Below are 24,503 nucleotides of genomic sequence, written 5' to 3'. Positions count from 1 at the left end.
GAAGAAGGCTTCAAAGAACAAAGTTGGTAACTTGTTTGCAATAAGTTAAACATGAATTGGACCAACACTAAAGCTAAAGGCCAAGAATTTAGGTCCCTATTGAGTTACAAAAGTTAAAACTAATTATACCTTTGATGCATGCCGAGTAGTTGATAACCTTGAGGGTCCCAGGACTAAATCATAATTTGCTGTATTCATGCAACTGTGGTCAAGTGACTACTCATCATGAGGTGGACGATTGTCAGGATGATCAAATGTGGGATTAAGATAGGAGATTTAAAAATTTTTTCTACAGTAATGTTAGTGTAATCACCGTGAAATCTGAATCTGCCAAGTTGGTCCTCACATTTGATGTATTATGTTTTCCAGGTGCTGCAATTCTTATAAACATCAGTATATTTTGTGCACTGAACGATTTTAAATATCTGTAGAGTTGTGCTTGTTTAGCTGTGTTAAATAATAATTTTACTTTGTTACAATTAAGTAATAATTACCTGTTTCACTATTTAAATTCTCACAGCATCATAGTTAAAACGTCAGTCGTCACTGTTAATAATGGAACTCGTCTATGTCTTCAAATACTAGGTCAGATTAGCTGTAATTAAATTTTGCCTGTCAAAAACGTCTGATGTAATGTTTACTTTTCATAGCATTGACAGTAATACAAATATATGTTATGCCAAATTGTACACTGATGGTACACTGCCTTTCTAAGCAAGGCCAGCTGAGATTTCTCAAATAGGCCCAACCACAGAATTATGGACATTTTGTAATGGCCATCAGACATGCCATTGAATCTGTAATTTATGTTGGTAAAAGTATAGCAGTCTTGACATTTTACTTCACTCATTGCTTTCAGACAGTGAAAACAAGCACAGTAGTATGATTACAGCCCTTAATTAAGTTTAGATTTTACTTTAGCATTAGTTAAAAACTTTTAAGAATCACTATGTTTTCAATCCATTGTAGTCCTGAAAAGACACACAATAGCCGCACAGGATCTAATATATTGTAACAAGTTTTTGTGATGTGCATCTGTTGTAAGGGAATTCAGTTGCTATCAGCCAAAGAGATGAAGCAGGAGCATTTCTAAAAAATCAATTGTCATCTTTTTCAATAAGGATTTTGTGTAAACTTCAGCGTGCTCTTTGAATTGCATTGGTGGCAGTCTGTAAGATTTCTCATGAGAGCCTCTGTTAGAAAGATTTGCAGTTGGACTGCGCAACTGAGGAAAAGGGTGCATAATATTTGAGTCATACGTAGATACAGTACTTTGAGAGCATACAAAGGCAAGTTGTAGCAAAAGCAGAAAAATGTGTTTCCTCCCCCTAAATTTTGAGTGTCATCTGAGGCAACTATTCATTTGTTAAGAAGGGCTTTAATATACATTAACTCTTGCTTGTTGTATTTGTGGAATATGCATGTGATATTCTATTTAATAGCAGATTCTGGCCCTTTAATTCTTCATTAAAATCAGATGCTTGAAAATGTATAAGGAAGGTGGTTGTATTGCACCTGTGGCAAAGAAGTATGAGTGTGAATCAAAAGTAAGTTTCCTCAAGTTCTCCAGCGATGCTGCTATAGATTAGTCAACATAAAGAACACTATTTTATTGTGGCTTCACTTATTTGCTTTACAAGTACTTACAATAGCAAGAAGAACTATTCTCATTCATTTATTGTAAAGAGTAGCAATCCCAGTAAAAAATTTGGTAGTTTTTGTACACCTGCTTTGAGGTCTCAGAGATTGTTATACTAGAATGCTGATACTTGAAAATACTTACTTCTTGTGGAAGACTTGTTGAGCCAATATAATTTTAATCATACATTAAACACAAACTTTGAAGTTTTTGTGGTGTATGGGAAAGTAAGAAACAGACAAGATGATCTTTTTAAGGGCCCTGAAAACATATATCTCTGCCAAGAATTCGAACATGCACAAGTTAGGAACAGGCTACACAACATGCCACAGAAATAAGCGAGATTAGTGACGAGATATGTGGTGCATATGCCGTTTGTTGGTAAGTATCCATGGATTTGTGTGCTATATTTTGGAAAGCTGGTCTGAAGATGCATGTTGAGTGATGTTGAATCATCTAAATTGATATCAGTTATTTGGAAGAGAATACTCTGTATTTATGGTCTGCACATAATATTTAGTAGCATCTGTGGTGTAATACAATTGTAAACATTTGTTTAATTGCATGAATTCTGTACTAATGGCACTTTTTTCCCCCTTTAGAATGGAGATCAACTAAAGCGCTGAAAATGTTGGCTGGGAATCAGTCAGAAGGAGTGGAATTGGGAATGGATCCTTTACTACACAACAAAAGTGAGTCACCAGTATCCAGCAGCCACAATGAAGAAATAAAGCCCAGCAGTAAAAATGGATTTGCAAGTAATGGAAACACACAGGAGGCCCAGCAGCATACGCCTGGAGAAACAAGTCCAAGAACTGCCACAGAAACAAACGTACAAACAGAGGAATTTGTCTCTCCTGAAATGAAATCTGATAACGGGGATAAATCTGCAGTTAAAGGATTTACTTGTGCAAGTATAGATGTGGAAATGGCAACAAGAGCATATTCTACAATAAGTGTGAAAACAAATTCACCAGACAGCACTGATACTTATTCTCAAATAAAGATTGAAACAGAAGCATGTGGAAGTGCAGGCAATGAAATTAAATCAGGAACAGAGCCTAAAATAAACATAAAACATGAAAAACCAAACTTCATGAATTGTTCTCCTCAGATAATGGCGGGATGTGAACATACACCTAAAGATGAACAAGGGAAGTGTGCATTTTGTAAGTTTGAACAGTTGCTCACAGGAGAAGAAAGTAACAACAGCGATCTAGATAATTATGTGATGTGTGAGCTTGAGGCTGACGTCCAAAACAGGAATTTATCCACCTCATCCTGCCTCTCCGAGGAAAGTCTACAAAAGGAAAACTGCTCTTCCAAAAATGTTTGTCAGGTTGAATGTGGTAATGGTGACTGTGGGTACCAGGCAGCAAATTGTGCAGAATATGTTAGAGAGGGAGAGACACCATTAAATAAAAGTACTGAAAGTGAGAATTCAGTAAACAACTGCAGGAGAGGGAGAGAGGGAGAGGCACCATTAAATAAAAGTACTGAAAGTGAGAATTCAGTAAACAACTGCAGACAGCTTGAGGTTACTGATGTGTTTAAAAACCGGGAAGATTCTTACTGTGTCTCCAACATTGGTGAAATGTCTTCAGTTAGTGGAGGGGAAGTGCATACAAATGCCAAAGAGGTCACCAGTGCACCATTTGAAGTTAGTGTATTGAACAAGGGTGACTATAATGACCAGGCATCATGTTCTACTAGGATTTCTTCAAGCCCACTGTCAGGCTCTGTACTGCTGTCCAGTGGTTATGTTGATGGAATTGCTGTTGCTGTACCACCAGTAACTGTTGCATGTGACACCAGAATTACTTGTGGACAGGCCAGTATAAGTAATGACAATAAGGTTGTTAATCAGGATGGTTTATTAGGTGAATTTGTGACTTTACCTTTCACACAAAAAAATACACACAGTAAGCATACATTTGACCTGGAAAATATTGATATCATTCAAGGAAAGACCTCAGATCATGTTTGGTCACCATTGTTAGCTGCTGAAACAAGTGATGTTAGCGTTGAAGACAAGGATGCTGAAGATAAGGTGTCCGGTTGGCTCCGGGACACAGAACAAAGTTATTCTACAGACACTGCAGCAGTATGTCACACCGTACCAGTAGACGAAGATCGTAGTGAAGCACTGTGTTCCAGAAAAGTGACGGATTGTGTGACTGACCAGAGTTCCAGTGATGTGACAGAATCTTCTATTGCATCATTAAGCAGTAGCAACTCCTCTAAAGACGTGCGAGAACATAATGGTATTAGGAAACACACTCGATGTAGTAAAGTGGACAGACTGGCGAACATCATCATTGATGGCAAGAAAATTATGATATTAATGCGTGGTCTCCCGGGTAGTGGTAAATCGACTCTAGCTAGGCATCTAGTACGCTCCACAATGGGAGAGGAACCTCATAGGTTCATCCATTCTACTGATAATTTTTTTACAGTGTGTGGTAAAGGTCGATACAAATTTAATCCCAAATTTTTGCACGAAGCACACACGTGGAATGTAAAGAGAGTTTTGGCAGATGCTGTGAAAGGCATCACTCCTATTATTGTGGATAATACCAACCTGGAGGCATCCGAAATGCGACCCTATGCGACCATTGCCGTTCGTCACGGGTACCGCATCGAATTTCTTGAGCCTAATACATACTGGCGCTACTTTGTTGCAGAATGTGCAAGGAGAAATACACACGGTGTCCCTATCCAGCGAGTGGCAGATATGATGCGTCGCTTTGACAGATCTATTACGGTAGCCGGTCTTCTTGGTATGTACCATTTGCAGCTGGATGCCTCTGAACTAATTCAGCCTCATGTTGTCACTACAAGAATGCCAAAGCACAGACGTAAAAAACGTAAAAGGAATAGGTTGAAACGCAAAATACGAAAATCACTTTCAGAAGAAAAACTGATGATGGATGGTGATAACATTCTAAATCTGTCAAAAATCTCAGATATCGTATCATGTGGTACATCATATGATTCTAACTGTACAATATTTTCCAATGTTGTTGGTGAGAAAACAAATGTATTTTCAAAGGCTGTAGGGGAAACTGAAAGCAGCCTATTGCAAAAGGGTGAATCCATTGTACATGAAAATAATCAAGTCTCAGCTTCACCTGGAATGTATACAGTAGATGGACTTAGGTCTTTGAAACCTGTAGTTGCTCATTTGGAAGGCACTGAGGAGAATGAGGATAATCAACAAGTAGAAAGAGCAGCTGCAGTGACTGAAGACTTGAGTAACCCTGGCCTAGACACAAGAAAAGTTGTCGATGATCTTTTAAATGAAGAAATCGGACGAGAATGTAGTGCCTCACCAGATGAATATGTACTTGTGAAGGACAGTGAATTTATATTTCAAAAACCACACAATATTCATAAATGGCTGTCTGAACGACCACCCTGGGTAGGGAATGAAAAAAATTGTACTCTCAGTAACACACTTCCCAGTCATGTAAATGAAGAGAATACTGACAATGAATCATCAAAAACTCTGGAGAATGATAACATTCAACTGAATTTTAATTTTGATAGACAAGTTAACAGACTAATGGAAGCCATGGATCATGAGGAAACTGCAGAGCTGCAAAGTTTGGATGGTAGAAACTGTGTAAAAACTGAATTTGAAAAAACAGTACATGTTATTGGAGATGACTGTAAAAGGTCTTCAGTAGATACTACATTTCCTGCCCATCAGAGTTCTGATACAAGTAGCGAATTTGTGGTTACAGAAAAGTCTAAACAAAACTTCTCTGAAAGTGTGAGCAGACTAGAAATTGATGATAAGAATGAGGACTCAGCTAAGAAATCAAGTAATGGTAACTACAAAATATGGAAGCGTGGAGAAAAATTGGCAAGTGCTGTTCAGCACACTGAGCCCACTGCAGTAAATGATCAAACAACAGCAAATGCTGAGAATAACTATGTATTGTGGGATTTAGAACATGGGAATGTTTGGGGTGGTGAGGACCCGAAACCAAGTGTCAACGTACGCATCGAGGAAGACCTCTGTCTTCCGAAACCACCTCGTATTAGTCGTAAGAAACTACCTGTGAAAGATTTTCTTAAGGAAAGTCTACATAACTTGTCACAAAATGTTACACGTCCAGTACAAGAACTAGATCAGTGGGACACTGTAGAAGATCCCTTATCTTCATGGGAAAATAGGAAGAAAAACAATAATATGTCCACAGATGTAAGGAGGAGAGAGGATCATTCAAATGTGTCCTCAAAAGATTCGCAAGGAAAATTTGTACCTCAACCGCAGAGGTCTTTAGGATGCTTTTCTCGGTCACGCAAATCTGCTTCCAGTGTATCTCAGAGGCAGTCACCGTCTGAAATTTCAGATACTGCACATAAAATACGAGATATGCGACCTCCGAGATCATTATCTGCTGCAGGTAATTATGCTGTAAATGACAGGTCTAACTGGTCTAAATATTGTTCTTCTATAGAACCCACAGCTTGGAAATCGGAGCAGAATTTAACACCTGAAACATTATTGCATCAGTGTAAAGCTTTTCCAGGTACTTTTGAAGTAACAGATGGAAAGACATTGGTCAAAGATTCAATATATACAGATTGTGTAACAAATACACATTACTCAGATTTTTTACTGTTGCAGCAAGTTAACAGCAGTAAAGAGATTCCCAGTGATGTCAAAATAATAGTTGGAAGTTGTTATGGACCCATCACAGACAAAGGCAGTGCTGTAGTGCAGCCTGCAGTGTCTCCCCATCTGCGCCAAAGTGGGAAGTCAGTATTTGACAAAAGTTCCATGACAGAACATGAAGAAAATTTTACAAAGTTCTCTGAAACTGAATTTAAAGAACTACTTAGAGCTTTTCCTGCCGTCCCCATACCTCACTTACAAGAGATATTTCAGAAATGCAATAGGGATATAAACTGGACTGTTGATGTGCTATTGGAGCTAGATTATAAGGGAGTAGAAGAGTCCCCTGGGATAGAGATGGCTTTGGAGCCATGTACTCTTAAGATTTCAGATAAATCTGAAAACGACCTTCAAATTGGTGTTTCGCCATCAGTGGCGACAGAAAAAACTGATCAACAGTCTTCATACTCAAATACAAGGCACACATCTGAAGAATGTTGGCAGCCCTCTGAATTAAAAAGTTGGCAGTATGAAAAAGAAACTGATAAGACAAATGCTACACCGACACGGCTCTCTCCCAGCAGAACCATTCGAAAAGATAAAAATATTTCACCCACAGCAAAAGAGCTGAAAGAGCATATTGAACAAAATATAGTGCTAAATAAGAACTGCTATTCAGAACACACACTGAGAATTAGGAAAATGAGGCACGGGGAATTATTAGACATGGGTGAGGTAACTACTAGTTCGAATAAAAACAATGACACCATCTTGCAGATTGAGGATTGTGATGAGGTCTCAGCTTCTCATGGAGTAATTGGATCCTCAGCCAAACAGAATATTCTGGAACCGACTGCTTCAGGTGCCATGTTATACCCAGAGAATGCTGTTACTGATGCTATTGTTGAGCATAATAATCAGAATAGTGACATTTCTTCTACAAACGGTGATGAGGCAACAGGAATTTCTGACAGTGAAGCTTTTGTTGATATAAAACTTGGGGAAGAATTTGTGTCACAACTTCATGAGCTATTTGGGAAGTCATCTTATACAACAGTATGTGGTAAGTGACATTAATATACATTAATTTTGTTCATTTGTAGAATTTATGTCATTAAAATTTTGCGCATGTTGATCTTTTAAAGTATGTAGTGAGGTGTGAGGCTGTTGATATAGGAGAAGAATGTAAGTTGCAGGTGAAAGTTTTAAGTCACTGTATGAAATATTTGAACTTTACTATTCACAAATCTGAGAGATCAGTTTAAGTGCACACCTGGTACAGTAAAACTGCTCAAAATGGTAGTACATGGGACTGAAACAATTTTCTGAGTTGGACAAGTTTCCAGATTACACAAAACACATTAGGCTACATGAAATTTGGCAGGTATCATGAAGTATAAATTTGTAATTGTGCACATACAGGGTGTTTCAAAAATGACCGGTATATTTGAAACGGTAATAAAAACTAAACGAGCAGCGATAGAAATACACCGTTTGTTGCAATATGCTTGGGAAAACAGTACATTTTCAGGCAGACAAACTTTCGAAATTACAGTAGTTACAATTGTCAACAACAGATGGCGCTGCGGTCTGGGAAACTCTATAGTACGATATTTTCCGCATATCCACCATGCGTAACAATAATATGGCGTAGTCTCTGAATGAAATTACCCGAAACCTTTGACAACGTGTCTGGCGGAATGGCTTCACATGCAGATGAGATGTACTGCTTCAGCTGTTCAATTGTTTCTGGATTCTGGCGGTACACCTGGTCTTTCAAGTGTCCCCACAGAAAGAAGTCACAGGGGTTCATGTCTGGTGAATAGGGAGGCCAATCCACGCCGCCTCCTGTATGTTTCGGATAGCCCAAAGCAATCTCACGATCATCGAAATATTCATTCAGGAAATTAAAGACGTGGGCCGTGCGATGTGGCCGGGCACCATCTTGCATAAACCACGAGGTGTTCGCAGTGTCGTCTAAGGCAGTTTGTACCGCCACGAATTCACGAAGAATGTCCAGATAGCGTGATGCAGTAATCGTTTCAGATCTGAAAAATGGGCCAATGATTCCTTTGGAAGAAATGGCGGCCCAGACCAGTACTTTTTGAGGATGCAGGGACGATGGGACTGCAACATGGGGCTTTTCGGTTCCCCATATGCGCCAGTTCTGTTTATTGATGAAGCCGTCCAGGTAAAAATAAGCTTCGTCAGTAAACCAAATGCAGCCCACATGCATATTGCCGTCATCAATCCTGTGCACTATATCGTTAGCGAATGTCTCTCGTGCAGCAATGGTAGCGGCGCTGAGGGGTTGCCGCGTTTGAATTTTGTATGGATAGAGGTGTAAACTCTGGCGCATGATACGATACGTGGTCGTTGGCATCATTTGGACCGCAGCTGCAACACGGCAAACGGAAACCCGAGGCCGCTGTTGGATCACCTGCTGCACTAGCTGCGCGTTGCCCTCTGTGGTTGCCGTATGCGGTCGCCCTACCTTTCCAGCACGTTCATCCATCACGTTCCCAGTCCGTTGAAATTTTTCAAACAGATCCTTTATTATATCGCTTTTCGGTCCTTTGGTTACATTAAACCTCTGTTGAAAACTTCGTCTTGTTGCAACAACACTGTGTTCTAGGCGGTGGAATTCCAACACCAGAAAAATCCTCTGTTCTAAGGAATAAACCATGTTGTCCACAGCACACTTGCACGTTGTGAACAGCACACGCTTACAGCAGAAAGACGACGTACAGAATGGCGCATTCACAGACTGCATTGTCTTCTATATCTTTCACATCACTTGCAGCGCCATCTGTTGTTGAAAATTGTAACTACTGTCATTTCGAAAGTTTGTCCGCCTGAAAATGTACTGTTGTCCCAAGCATATTGCAACAAACGGTGTATTTCTATCGCTGCTCGTTTAGTTTTTATTGCCGTTTCAAATATACTGGTCATTTTTGAAACACCCTGTATTTATGTACCTTCACTCCTGCACAGTAGATATTGATTTACTGTATATTGTACAACGGAACACCAGACTTTACAGAAATAAATAAATAATGCTACATTTCTGCATTGTTTCTCAAACATTAAATTTGTTTATTGTTGTATGTACATGCATATTATTCTCGCATTTATTTGCCTTACATTTCATTTTTTGCCACTTTTCCCCTGTTCAAAAACGTTTATTCTATGCATTTTTTTGCACTATACAATGGTTCCAACAGCTTGGGACAATTTGAGTGTGCTGCAAATTGCATAACAAAGTTTCTGAATGCAATAGCATCATCAGGCATGTTAATTTTTCTAGGAACGTAATTTTGCTCCCCTTCTTCTTCCTTTGTTTCTTCTTGATCGTCTTCTGTGTTGCGGATTTCTATCGAAATGTGTTGCTGAAGTAAAAGTAGAGTGAGTTGACAGGGAGTCATTACTTCAAATGTAGTCATCTGCGCTACATGGAATGTTTCGCATTTTAATTAATTCGCTATTAGGTTGTACAGTATTGTCCTCCATTTTGTTGCTACTCTTTCCTGCATGTTCTTAACTTCCCCACAGACTTCATGTCACACGATGTGGTGAATAGTTATATAAAACTGTCAAGCCATCATGTAGAAGTCAAATTCCTTATTTCCAAGCTCTTCAGTGACTTTCGGAACCTGTCTCTGCAACATGGGTCCAGACAAGGGTAAGTTTTTTTGACTCACGACTTAGGAACCATTCCCACACTATCTCGTTAATTTCTTCATTTCCTGTCTTCTTCCCTTTCATTTGCCCATCCTCTTTCATCCACCTTATCCCTGTTTCTTAAGATATCATAAATTTGTGTTTTACCCCATTTCAAATGCAAGAGTTTCTTTCTCACACGCCATGACTACCTTAATCTTTTCGTTAAATGTTACAGACACATACTTTTTGTTTGACGTCTTGTTATAGGCCTCACTTAATGTTCTGTTAGTGAACTGAAATTGATAAAAGATAATGCACACAGTGCATTTATTTGAATGCTTGGCCTTCCTGGGTAAAACCATTGTTTCACCGAACAATACCCACCTCTTTCACTGCTCATATTGCAGCAGAGTGTTTGTAAGTGCGCAACAATGTTCCAGTGCGCTCCAGCGTGCATCAGTAATAATGGAAAACGAGAAAAGCTGGCAAACAACAGGCTTTGATGCCCACACCCATAACGCAACCGTGCTCCAAAACTCTTTTTTTCTTGATTTTGCACTGCTCAACATCATTCTCATGGGTATTCAGTCTTTGTGTTAATACAGGGTGTATATGACCCGGGACAACCGGGAGATCTGGGAAAAACCTGGGAATTTTTTCATCCGGGAGAAAACCGGGAAAAACCCGGGAATTTTTTAGAATTCTTGGAATTTTTCATTGTTATAGTTTTCAGTTAAATTTTTATAATTTCAGCTGGTAAGAACTGATACTCCAACAAAGGGTATTACAGTATCCCGTTACTACAGAATAATACTGCAGCAGTAAAACATGAACGAGAGGAACTATGAAAATAAAACTTCAGTTGCAAAGGAAATGTGCCACATACAATAAAAAAACACAGTGCTCATACAAGCGTCTGCCACCAGCAAAATGTGTCATACACTTTAGGAAGACTATGCAATGCTTCATAACAACAAATTGCCTTCGATGAGCATGACATCACAACTGTTTACATTAGATTCGTTTGAGCAGTTGTGAGAGGGCTCATGCACGTGCGCAGTTGAGTCGCGTGTGAGTAGTACCTTCACTCGCTTGTGGCTACTGAAGTGTGGCTGTTAGCTGTATAAGCAGTAGCAGCAAGCAGCCAGATGATGCCCTTAAAAATTTTACTGACACACCCAAGCTGCCAGATTCAGGCACATGCACCAAGTCCAGATCTAGGGGCCTTGGTGGAGGGTGGAGGGGCAAACCGGGATGTCTGCCCCAGGCAGCACTTTCAGTGGGAGGGGGCGGGGGCGGGGGGGGGGGGGGGGGCAAATTCATATTCTTGAGGGGGGAAAAAACCTTGTTTCACAAAGCGTCTAGCATCCTGCGCACGTTGGTCTATCGATTATTCATATGATTTTGAAATGCATCACTGTTGATTTCTTAACATTTTTGAACATACTGCAAGCCGATTTCTGAATGAATCATAAGTTGATTTTTGAATGCATGCATAGTGTATGTGATGTCTCTGCCAGAAGAATCTCGGTCGCATCTACAAATAAACTTTCCTGCAAACAAAAGGGGACGGGGCTATATGAGCTGAGTGGAATAAAGCCATACAGGTGAGTGCCAATCACTTTTTGTTATGTGGTTGTGACGGCGTTTGTGAATGATCAGCTTTGTTATAATTACTTGTGAAATTGATAGTTTCAGACTACCAGAGTGCAAATAAACGACAAACAGGAATAACAGATAAGAAAGATTACATATTATCTTCTTGGTGTATCCAAGAAAATGAAATTTTGACAGAAAAGTTTTGACCAGATTGTTACACTTACTAGTGTAAAGTCCCCAGCTAGCAGCCGCTTAAGTTCAATTATGGGAGTCGCGCAGAAAACGTGTTATACGGACACGTAATAACACCTAACCAGAGAATAAACGTGGGATAACTAAACAGGTGATTGTGGCAGGGTTAGTGAAGCTAACCAGAGAATGAGTCTTAACACTGGCAGGAATAGTTACAGAATTATTGATGACAAGATTGTTAGTTGCAATGAGGAAGGAGAAGAAACAGGAACATCACACAAATTATTTAAAAATATGACAATTCCAAATGTACACACAAATTTTGTACTACTACTTTTCGATCTCATGCTTGAGAAACTGGAGCGTATGAATGAAATGTGAAACTATTTCCTAACATAAAGCTTTTTGCTATTAGTAGGCTTAATAGGCATGTGATATTGGTACTTCGTGAATTAAATTGTCATGCTATAAAATGACCATTTGTGCCAAAACAGTCTCATTTATTTGGTGTGTGTTACAACTGCTGCAAATTTGTAATTCTTTTTTTTTTTTTTAAAAAAAAAAGAGGGGCAGGCTAACTGGGAGCAGGAGAGGCACCACAGAACATTTTAATTCCCACTTTCATGAATATGGTTTGATGACATCCATTACAAAATATACAAGTTTGAATTCCACAGAGCGAAATACAGTGACATGTGATAGAAGAATGCTGTGTGAAGAGGCGTGGCACTGCATTTTGACAGACTGTTCAGAAAGATGTGCTCTACAAAATGAACATTTTTTGAAAAGTCGATTTTTAAAATTTTTGCCATTCAATCTCAAACCCTTGGGGGGGGGGGGGGGGGGGTTTGGAAATATCGTAGAGCCAGGGCAGATGTGCAGAGCAGTCTGTGTTGTAGTGGGGAGGTGGGTACTCTACAAGTGACCTGTGTTTATATTTAGTGATTTTGCTGTTTCCTCTTCATTTACTGCTCTCACGTCAAATGAAAACAAAACGGATTTCTGTGGCTGGCAGCTATCGAGTGAATTAAAATACCTTCACATAATTACAGAGGGTTAAAATGTTATTAGTTTCAGATCCTATTTTATTTCCACTTTTCTGACAGCCAAGCATGAATCGCGTTGCAGAACAACGAAGTTATTTTTGTCGGTTTGCTAAAGAGATTTGGTTTTTATTAATCTTTTCCAATGAGGCAGTCAATTTATTTGAAACGAAGTGTTTAATTTCATGCTACTGGCTAGTTTCGACTGTTTGCTGCATTTCAAGTACACATTTTCATCTTCTAGCACGTATGGCATTATGCCATAATAAAGAACCAAACATGAGATAATATGGTACTGGTAGTCCAAGAAAACTTACACTGAAAAGCTTAATGTCAGGTCGAGGCCTACTTCATTGGGAATCTAGACATGCGAATGTGCACTGTAAGCCGAATTATGCATTGTAATATGGTTCACAAAATTCTGATGCTCTTGGAGTATCCTCTGATGTCTTGTTTCTTTTATGACACAATGTGAGATCTTTAAATGCATTACACGTATGAACATATGGGCTTCCTACGTCATCGTAGCTGCGCAATAGCGGTGACGCGTGTTATCTGGTGCTCTCTGGCAAACTGATTTCTTAAATCACAGAGCGTTTGACTCTCATTTAAAAATCAACTCTTTGAGGACAAGCCATTTAGAAGAATTTCAAGCCTAGAAGATTACATTTGTGTTCACGTTACATGTGAAAGCTTAACTTCTCTTGGAGCTCCTTAATCTGTAGGCATTGGAGAGCAGACGTGGTATTTACAATGATAATCACTTGCACTCCCGTCACTTATTATGAATACTTTTATTCTCACAGCATATACACAATGTGTGTAGCATAGAGCGCGTACTACATAGAATTGGTCTGGTAAAGATGCAGTTATTAGCGCTGCGGTAGGGTAGCAATATTATTGCAGGGTGAGTCATTGGTTTTACATCTCCAGAAATCTTTTAGAGACCAATATTATATGTGAAAACTTTGCTTTCCTTGTAGCAACACTGTGTATATTAACTTAAACCATTAACTTTTCCTACTAGTGTGTTCTCGCTACTTAACAGTAATGTTGCTGTTGGCTAACATCATCACGTGTCCTATGCTCTGTCATTGGGTGGCGAGATCACGTGACATGAGCTGTGACTGGCTTACAAAAGTGCATCGCAATCTCGATTTCAATGCTTCGGAAAGTAACATGCGGTGTTTGGTGGAATTCGCATTTATACTTTCATAATACGAAAATATGCAGTGTACAAGTTGATACACCTTAAAGATCTTTCAAAAATGTGTTTTTCCCCCCTCCTGAGTTTCATTTTCTATAGTGCTGAGAAATTGTACGCTGGTGTATAAAACCATAGCCATTCAAAGGAGTGATAAGTTTTACAGTTCTGAGGGAAAGTATACTGTCGCTTAACACGGAAAAAGTGTATTTTCACCCAGGAGAAAATTTATTTTTAAGCAGGAAATCCGGAAAAAATCCAGAAATTTTTTTTCCTTGTCTGCGTATACACCCTGTAATAGTAGTGTCCTTTTACAGTCATGAATAACTAATGTATGCTGTAATACAGCAGTGCTGTATAAACTCTTTCTGCATTTTGCATTTAATTATCAATTAAATCTTAAAATTTGCATCCGGTTTCTGTGTTAGGCACATTCTGCTTTATACGAAATATTAGCTTGTTGTTGTTGTTGTGGTCTTCAGTCCAGAGACTGGTTTGATGCAGCTCTCCATGCTGCTCTATCCTGAGCAAGCCTCTTCATCTCCCAGTACCTACTGCAACCTACATCCTTCTGAATCTGTTTAGTGTATTCATCTCTTGGTCTCCCTCTACGATTTTTACTCTCCACGCTGCCCTCCAGTACTAAATTGGTGATCCCTTGATGCCTCAGAATATGCCCTACCAACCGATCCCTTCTTCTAATCAAGTTGTGCCACAAATTTCTCTTCTCTACAATTCTGTTCAATACCTCCTCATTAGTTATATGATCTACCCATCTAATCTTCAGCATTCTTCTGTAGCACCACATTTCAAAAGCTTCTATTCTCTTCTTGTCTAAACTATTTATCATCCACGTTTCATTTCCATAGATGGCTTCACTCCATACAAATACTTTCAGAAACGACTTCCTGACACTTAGATCTATACTCGATGCTAATAAATTTCTCTTCTTCAGAAACACTTTCCTTGCCATTGCCAGTCTACACTTTATATCCTCTCTACTTTGACCATCATCAGTTATTTTGCTCCCCAAATAGCAAAACTCATTTACTACTTTAAGCATCTCATTTCCTAATCTAATTCCCGAACCATCACCTGACTTAATTCGACTACATTCCATTATCCTTGTTTTGCTTTTTTTTCTGTTCATCTTATATCCTCCTTTCAAGACATTGTCCATTCCATTCAGCTGCTCTTCCAGGTCCTTTGCTGTCTGTGACAGAATTACAATGTCATCGGCGAACCTCAAAGTTTTTATTTCTTCTCCATGGATTTTAATACCTACTCCGAATTTTTCTTTCATTTCCTTTACTGCTTGCTCAATATACAGATTGAATAACATCAGGGAGAGGCTACAACCCTGTCTCACTCTGTTCCCAACCATTGCTTCCCTTTCGTGTCCTTTGACTCTTATAACTGCCATCTGGTTTCTGTACAAATTGTAAATAGCCATTTGCTCCCTGTATTTTACCCCTACCACCTTCAGAATTTGAAAGAGGGTATTCCAGTCAACATTTTCAAAAGCTTTCTCTAAGTCTACGAATGCTAGAAATGTAGGTTTGCCTTTCCTTAATCTTTCTTGTAAGATAAGTCGTAGGGTCAGTATTGCCCCACGTGTTCCAACATTTCTACGGAATCCAAACTGATCTTCCCCGAGGTCGGCTTCTACCAGTTTTTCCATTCGTCTGCAAAGAATTCATGTTAGTATTTCACAGCTGTGGCTTGTTAAACTAATAAGGCGGTAATTTTCACATCTGTTAACACCTGCTTTCTTTGAGATTGGAATTATTATACTCTTCTTGAAGTCTGAGGATATTTCGCCTGCATTATACATCTTGCTCACTAGATGGTAGAGTTTTGTTAGGCTGTCAGTAGTACTAATGGAATGTTGTCTACTACCGGGGCCTTGTTTTGACGTAGGTCTTTCAATGCTTGCTCAAACTCTTCACGCAGTATCATATCTCCTATTTCATCTTCATCTACATCCTCTTCCATTTGCATAATATTGTCCTCAAGAACATCGCCCCTGAATAGACCCTCTATATACTCCTTCCACTTTTCTGCTTTCCCTTCTTTGCTTAGAACTGGGTTTCCATCTGAGCTCTTGATATTCATACAAGTGGTTCTCTTTTCTCCAAAGGTCTCTCTAATTTTCCTGTAGGCAGTATCTATCTTACCCCTAGTGAGATAAGCCTCTACATCCTTACATTTGTCCTCTAGCCATCCCTGCTTAGCCATTCTGCACTTCCTGTTGATCTCATTTTTGAGACGTTTGTATACCTTTTTGCCTGCTTCATTTATTGCATTTTTATATTTTCTCCTTTCATCAATTAAATTCAATATTTCTTCTGTTACCCCAGGATTTCTACTAGCTCTCATCTTTTTACCTACTTGATCCTCTGCTGCCTTCACTACTTCATCTCTCAAAGCTATCCATTCTTCTTCTACTGTATTTCTTTCCCTCATTCCTGTCAATTGTTCCCTTGTGCTCTCCCTGAAACTCTGTACAACCTCTGGTTTCTTCAGTTTATCCAGGTCCCATCTCCTTAAATTCCCACCTTTTTGCAGTTTCTTCAGTTTTAATCTATAGTTCATAACCAATAGATTGTGGTCAGAGTCCACATCTGCCCCTGGAAATGTCTTACAATTTAAAACCTGGTTCCTGAATCTCTGTCTTACCATTATATAATCTGTCTGAAACCTTCGAGTATCTCCAGGCTTCTTCCATGTATACAACCTTCTTTCATGATTCTTGAACCAAGTGTTAGCTTAAGTTTCACTCTGTGCACAATTCTACCAGGCGGCTTCCTCTTTCATTCCTTACTCTCATTCCATATTCACCTACTATGTTTCCTTCTCTTCCTTTTCCTACTATCGAGTTCCAGTCACCCATGACTATTAAATTTTCGTCTTCCTTCACTATCAGAATAATTTCTTTTATCTCATCATACATTTCATCAATCTCTTCGTCATCTGCAGAGCTAGTTGGCATATAAACTTGTACTACTGTGATAGGCGTGGGCTTCGTATATATCTTGGCCACGATAATGCGTTCACTATGCTGTTTGTAGTAGCTTACCCACATTCCTATTTTCCTATTCATTATTAAACCTACTCCTGCATTATGCCTATTTGATTTTGTATTTATAACCCTGTATTCATCTGACCAGAAGTCTTGTTCCTCCTGCCACCGAACTTCACTAATTCCCACTATATCTAGCTTTAACCTATCCATTTCCCTTTTTAAATTTTCTAACCTAACGATTAAGGGACCTGACATTCCATGCTCTGATTCGTAGAACTCCTGTTTTCTTTCTCCTGACAACAACTTCCTTCTGAGTAGTCCCCGCCCGGAGATCCAAATGGGGGACTATTTTACGTCCGGAATATTTTACCCAAGAGGACGCCATCATCATTTAACCATACAGTAAAGCTGCATGCCCTCGGGAAAAATTACGGCTGTAGTTTCCCCTTGCTTTCAGCCGTTCGCAGTACCAGCACAGCAAGGCCATTTTGGTTAGTGTTACAATGCCAGATCAGTCAATCATCCAGACTGTTGCCCCTGCAACTACTGAAAAGGCTGCTGCCCCTCTTCAGGAACCACACGTTGGTCTCACCTCTCAACAGATACCCCTCTGTTGTGGTTGCACCTATGGTACGGCTATCTGTATTGTTGAGGCACGCAAGCCTCCCCACCAACGGCAAGGTCCATGGTTCATGAGGGGGCTTATAATAGTGTATTGAATGCATCGGGACTGAAATAGTTGTACGGTTTGGACAGATTTCTGAATTATACACATTCCGCTTTGATCTAGTTTTACTGTATATTGGTGTACACTTTTGCATTCTTTGTACTATTCTGTATCACAATAAATTATGTTTTGTGTCCCAGATTGATGATGTGGATCATTTTAAACAAGATCTTCACATTTGTAAAAGATTGGTTTGTTTTTTATTTCTTATTCTATGGAAGGCGAATGACCCTTTGGGCTTTCCATTTTATGACATTGTTTAGTAGCTGTCAGCACTATCTAAAAGGTACGACAGCTGGTTTTTATTTTTGTTTAGCAATAAGAAACAGATAGGGACTGTGTTTGTTGTGTGCACACACATTGTGAATTAGCCTCTGTCTAGAAACAGCTAGAACAGTGGTGGTGATGGTCAACAGGCTTCAGTATACTGCTGTAAGCTGCAGTGATGTTTGGGCACGAGTCATGAAAGTTAAGGCACCTCTGGTGCCTCTGGACTCTACTGGCAACCCCAGTGCCACTGCACCTCCAGATGCGAAACATCTGGAGGGAAAATTGCAGACAGTGGTGGCTTCGCAAATCTTTGGGTGGAAGACAAATGTGAGAACATATCTGGGTGAACACAGAATGCCTTGTCTGTTGAGCCAATGGCCGATTTTACTGGACAATCACAAAGGGTGGGTTCGTTCATCACTGGGAGTTCTAACAAGGAAGCCCTTGAGGGAAATAGCAAGCAGGTCCTGAAAGAAAGATAATGCGATCTCTGTTTGCTTGCCAAGGTATAGAGGAATTCTGCCACATGCTGTTGAACGCACTGTGTGAAAACAGCAGCAAATGGTATCTCATGTCAGCACAAATGACACTTGCTGCCTAGGTTATGAGATATCCTCAGTTGCTTTATATGGTTGGGTTAATTGGTGAAGACAGCTAGCTTCGCCTATGGGATGGAATGCAGCTCACTGTTTGTAGAATTGTACACAGAAACATTTACAGTTTTTAGTTTGGAGCCAAGCTGAAGATCTAAGCCAGAGACTCATACAATTCTGTGTCAATCCCCCCCACCCTCCCTCCCTCCGGATACAAAATTCTCAATCTCCACTGTTGGAGGAGAATTGGGAAGTGGCTACTTGGGTAGTAGAGTACATGTGCCATGCATATAGAGTTTTTCAAGTTGGAGGAAGCCCTTCTTAGGGTCAGTGATGATCTGCAGGCCGAAAATGAAAAGTTCAGCAACTTTACAGTACTTTTGTTCTTGCAGATTGGAAATATGCTGGAGGAGCATCCATGGTAAGGTTCCAGAAGTAGTATTGCTTATTAAACGTAATAATGCTCACCTAGTATTAAGAACAGAAAGCTGACTGAAATTAGAAGCAAATAACAACAGAAGTCTACATCCAAATTGGACCATATATTGCAAGGATAGGACAGGTGCCAATGATGGTGATGTATTTGTTCCCATAAAGAATTTAAAAATACCTTGTGAGATTACAACATAATCCGAATGTGAAATAATCTGGCTAAAGGTAAGCATCAATGGTGGGTTAAACATAGTAATTGGATACTTTTATAGACCACCTTCCTCAGGAATGCTTGGAGAATATTGTAAGTATGTGCTGATCAAGGTTGCAAGGGATGATAAAAGACCCACCTTGGTACAAAAGCTGTGTTGGAAAATTAATATGGAAGCGGAGAGAGTTTCATCACATATTTAAATAAAATCAAAGTCCAGTTGACAAACAAAAGTTGAATGAAGCCAAAATAATCATAAGGAGAACAGCACTAGAAATGTTCATTGGGTTTGAAAGCATATTTTGTCAACCTAAGAAGGATTGGTCTTACCTAAAGTCGGTAAACAGATCAAAATCGTCCATTAATTGCACATTGGCCATAATGGTGCTGAAACGGAAGATGACAGAGAGAAGGCCGAAATACTTAATTTGTTATTCAGAAAATGTTTTACTGCAGAAGATCGTAATATGGTTCCTCGTTTAAATCATTGCACAAATGCTCAGATGGCAGATATTGAGGCAAGTTATTGTGGAATAGAAACTTAGTTAAATTTCTAAATAGCGGAAAGGAATATGGGCCAGATGAGATACCTGTGAGAACCTACATACATTAGGCAAAAGAAATTGCTCCCTTTCAAACAGTAGTTTATCATAGTCACTATGACACTGAAGGGTACCACATAAGTGGGAAAAAGCATAGGTCATTCCGGTGTTCGACGGGTCACTGAACTGAAGCACATAATTATAGGTATCTATTAATGATTTCGTTCTGTTGCAGACTTATGCAACTTGTGTGCTCACCAATTATGTATGTCTGGAGAACAAAAACATCCTCTGCAAAAACCAAGAGTGATTCCATAAACAAATTTTGAAAAACACGGCTCTCTCTGTTAGTTCATGAATTCCAAAGCATTACAGATAAAAGCAACCAAGGTGACATCATGTTCCATGACTTTGAGAAGGCATTTGATATAGTTCTGCACTGTCATTCAGTAAACAGAATATTAGCTTACTGACTATTAAACCAGATTTGTGTATGGACTTTCTATTATTATTATACATTATTTTGAATAAAATAATTGTGGGTATTGGGCAATGTCATTATAGTGTCATGTAATTACAGTGATGTGACCCAGTACCCAAAATTATTTTATTGAAAATGACACTGTCCGTTGAAGCCTGTGAACTTATTCTCAATGGGACGAAATCAACAAATGTAAAAGTAATTTATAGAATACCCCAAGGAAATGTTACAGGACCATTACTTTTTATAGTTATATAAATGATCTAGTGGATAACATCAGAAACTCCATGAGGATTTCTGCAAATGATGATGTTGCATATAAGAAGATTATAATGCCAGAAGACTGTACAGAAATGCAGGAAGACCTTCAGAGGATGAATGACTGATGCAGGGACTATGAACATAAATAAATGTGACATATTGTGCGTAAATAGGTGAAGAGGTCCACTACTGTTCAATTATGCCAATGGGGGGGGGGGGGGGGGAGGGAGAGGGAATCACATTTGAATGATTTTTTTTTTTTTTTTATCAAAATGATGCGGAATGAGTCAATTTGCAGGACATGTGTTCAAGAATAGCATTAACATTAATGAACACATTGTGGGTGATTTATTTATTTATTTATTTTAATGAAAAGTAGGTGCCAGGCTGTGATTCATTGGAAAAATCGTAAGGCAATGTAATTCATCCGCAAAAGAAGAGGAGTTGGTCAACATGTTTCTTTTGAAGTTGACTCCATCATTTCATGACTTTTCTTATGCTTTGGCTTCCTGAGGTTTGTTTCATAAGATCTGGCTTATCTAACTTTGGGAGCACCACTGGTCGAAATTCTTGGTACTGCCACCTTGGTTGCTCCAGAACACTGTGAAGTCACCATGGACTAGAGATTAGAAATGAGCTCCGTAAACTCATATTAAACTTGCCACTGGGTTCTGTGACATCATCTTTGAGTGCGCCTTTTACATATGTTTGGAGACTCAACTTGCCAGTCTCTACCGCTGCCCATGTAACTGACAACGTGTCACTTGAGTCTGTTGGTAGGTGCAAGTGTACTACACCAACATGGAAAGGAGAATAAGTAGACGAGTTTGCAATGATTATCTGTACATATTATAACTGAAAGTCCTCCACTATGACTCTCTGTCTGTAGGTGAAGACTAATGTGAGGGACTACTATAGGGATTTTGAGACAGTTTTCACTAATAGATTGATTCACGAGGAAGATTTGTGTATATAATTTTGTACCGGTACAACAGACAAGTCTGGCCATCAGTACTTATTGCAACCCATGCAAATCTGAGGCAAGTCGCTAGTTATGTACTAATACTGATCAGTTAGGAGTGATTTTTGTGTGGGTGTGCGTGTTTTTCTTTGTTTTTGTCAATATTTAAATATAATGTTTTTGAAGACTGCTGCAAATTTATTTTTATGTATGCTCTCATTTCAGAGAGAGTCAAAAAGTTATGTTAACATACACACACTTTGGACAAGTTACCAAGTATGTGATGACAGTACAAGAAAACAGTATATGAGGATGAGTTGGTTTCTCTGAATAGTGGTTAAATATTAAAATAAATATACAGCATCTTCAAAAAATTACAGAAATGAATGATATGCTACATAACTCGCTATTAGCCTATAAACACGAGTTACCGTGATAGACAGAATATACCAACTGACACACTTGAATTATAAGTTGTCTCGTTCCATTAATTTTGTGTACAGCACTCTATCTTCTGCAACCATAGTAATTGCTTTCAAACGTCTCCTTCTAGCTGCATGTGTTAAAAACCAGCCCAGTGTCTTTTAATGTCCATTACGAATAATGTGACAATGCTGTGTCATTGGTATCAGAAGTTTAACAAATTGCTGGGAGACTATGGTCCACCAAATAGGTGTTTTCAGGAGACTGTTGGGAAGGATCATTAAATTTTGTTATTATGTCACAATAATATATAAAGATCTGAGTGGTATTGACATTAGTTAATCAAATCACAAGTATTTAACAGATCATTGTTACTGTGGACCAATAAAATGCCATCCACAACCTTAACAACAGATGACTGTGATGCTTGGTAGCAACTAAACGTGCAGCGCAGAAATTTCTCTCGCTAGAGCCACTTGAGGCTGGAATTCACAGTATGATCTTAGCTACATGTGTTGAGAAGATGCTATCTTTTCTTGTTCTTTCCACCATTCAAGAATGTCAGTTTTTGTCTCTGCATCTTTTTCACTAGCAGTGATTGAGAGGTATGGTGATACTTCACGAAGTTTGTCCATAGGGTCCAAACTTCTTGGATACCTCTGGAACTTCAACAGATGTGGCACTTTCGAAGCGCCTGATGTACTTTCATGTGAACCATTAGTAACTAGAAAGATAGGAGGTCTAATTTCTTCGCAGCACGTGAGTACCACTGAATCACAAATAGCACACTTTTTGGTTGCGGTGATGTAACACTGACGTTGTTCTTTGCCCTGTTTTTGTTTTATGAAACATTCATGTTTTCTCATGGTGGACGCCTGGAATAAACAAGAATACAACCATTTTGTTTTTACTGGACAAACTTTGTAAATTTTGCATCTGTAGCTTGGACTACAGCGTCAAACTTCTTCTGGACATCACTCTTTCTCTTCTGTAGCACATTTGCTACTATGTACATTGCATCACTTAATTTTTGTTTTACATTCTGTACAGTCTCACAAAACACAGCTTCATTGGAGGCCATCTGGCTCCTAAGAGATGGCCATTTTCGCCCTGTAAGAGCTACATGACAACAGCAAGATTGTGCACTCAGCTTCCCTTTTACATCATGGCTAGTCTTATTCTCATGCGTGCTTCACTAAGAAGTTATGAGTCAATGAGTCGGAAGTGACTGCAACACTACCAGTCTCAGACTTGTCATACTTGCGGAACTATAGCGGGAAGTAGAGACGCCAATATAGAGCGCCATAACAGTGGCGCCTTGGTTTCTAATGTATGCAACCCTCAACATTGAACTTGTACTACCTCCATTTCTGATCTCTACTGTGGATGTTTCTGAGCTTACGGAAAAAATGAATCTGTGGTTGATCTACATAGCTCACACACACGACGGCATCCTAGTGTCCTGGATTACATGGATATGCCACAATTGTCTCGTGTAATTACTATGAGACTATTAGAGAAGTTTATCAGTAGTCATTCTTTCTGTGCACCATTGGCAAATGAAACAGGGAAAGAGTAAAGTATTAGTAATACCAGAGGTACCATCCACCACATGTAAATGGAGATGTAAGTATACTATAGAAACAGGAAACAGAGTAATATCTCTGACATACAATTTAACAATAAGTGCTGATGTCAGTCAACATTAATTTTAGGTTGCTTCAAATTTTATCATAATTTTATTAAGCACATTTAAAGAAAAGTCAGTTCCACTGGAATTGTTTCTTAAATTAACAGTAGTTATACTCATAATTTAATGAGTTTACTAATTTTCCAGAAACTTCTGCAACAGTGAAGCTCCCTCTCTGCCTGGCACTTCAGATCCACTACTATCTTATGAAGCATGAAGAAGAACAGATTAAACAACAGCAGGATGTTATGATTAAAGAAGGTGCAGTTCTCAAAATATGGATATTGTATTAAATTTACATATATCACTTTACAGCTATTGTTAAAGTGTGCTGCTCATACATGTAAAAACTTCATTTCACCTAATGTTAATTGTGGCAGCATAATAAATGTGAAAAAACTTAGATTTTATTGATTTGCATTTGTCATTGTAGAACACTCCTGATAATGGAAAATGTGTTTCTATTTGAAAGGATTGTTACGAAGTGGGAGCCATCAGATTCTATCTGAAAGAAATAGGTGTGTGAGAGTTGACAGAGGTTTTAACAGTTTCAGGACTATAACTTCCAATGAGAATTAACAATATCATTTACTGACTGTTGAAATGAAATTCTTATTTTCAGACTTAAATTACTATTTAGCAAACAGTTAGTGTCATAATTATTAGCCACATTACAAAATGCAGCTACCAATTGTGATTTCAAGATATTTCTTTGAAATGCCATTTCAAGCAGGCACTGGAGTAATGTACGTGCTTGTCTCACAACACTCCATTAATTGGAGTGCATGTGTTAATGTAATTATGTAATTGTATTCTTGCATAGCACAGACTTCATAAGCATACTTGTGGTTATTAGGGAAGTTGCCTGCACTTGTGCTGTACAAATATCAATATGCTACATTTTAACAGAATACATTTTA

At 38.9% G+C, this 24,503-nt stretch overlaps 1 protein-coding gene across 5 annotated transcripts in view; it reads left to right on the top strand.

The window, feature by feature from the left end:
- The first annotated feature begins 4,132 nt into the window (after positions 1-4,132).
- The window catches only part of LOC126185030 (NEDD4-binding protein 2-like), a 98,978-nt gene continuing 78,607 nt past the window's right edge, over positions 4,133-24,503 (top strand). For 3 of the 5 annotated variants that reach the window (XM_049927767.1, XM_049927766.1, XM_049927765.1), the window contains exons 1-2: positions 4,133-7,329; positions 23,731-23,844. In XM_049927767.1, the coding sequence (XP_049783724.1) occupies positions 4,236-7,329; positions 23,731-23,844 (3,208 nt within the window). In that variant the 5' untranslated portion in view covers positions 4,133-4,235. The remainder of the gene's footprint in view (positions 7,330-23,730; positions 23,845-24,503) is intronic. The other 2 variants (XM_049927763.1, XM_049927764.1) reach the window with 1 other exon arrangement.

This window comes from Schistocerca cancellata, chromosome 4, assembly GCF_023864275.1.
Source record: "Schistocerca cancellata isolate TAMUIC-IGC-003103 chromosome 4, iqSchCanc2.1, whole genome shotgun sequence".
Lineage (NCBI taxonomy): Eukaryota > Metazoa > Arthropoda > Insecta > Orthoptera > Acrididae > Schistocerca > Schistocerca cancellata.
The sequence above is the reverse complement of the archived record's forward strand: the minus strand, read 5'-3'. Positions and strand labels throughout refer to the sequence as shown.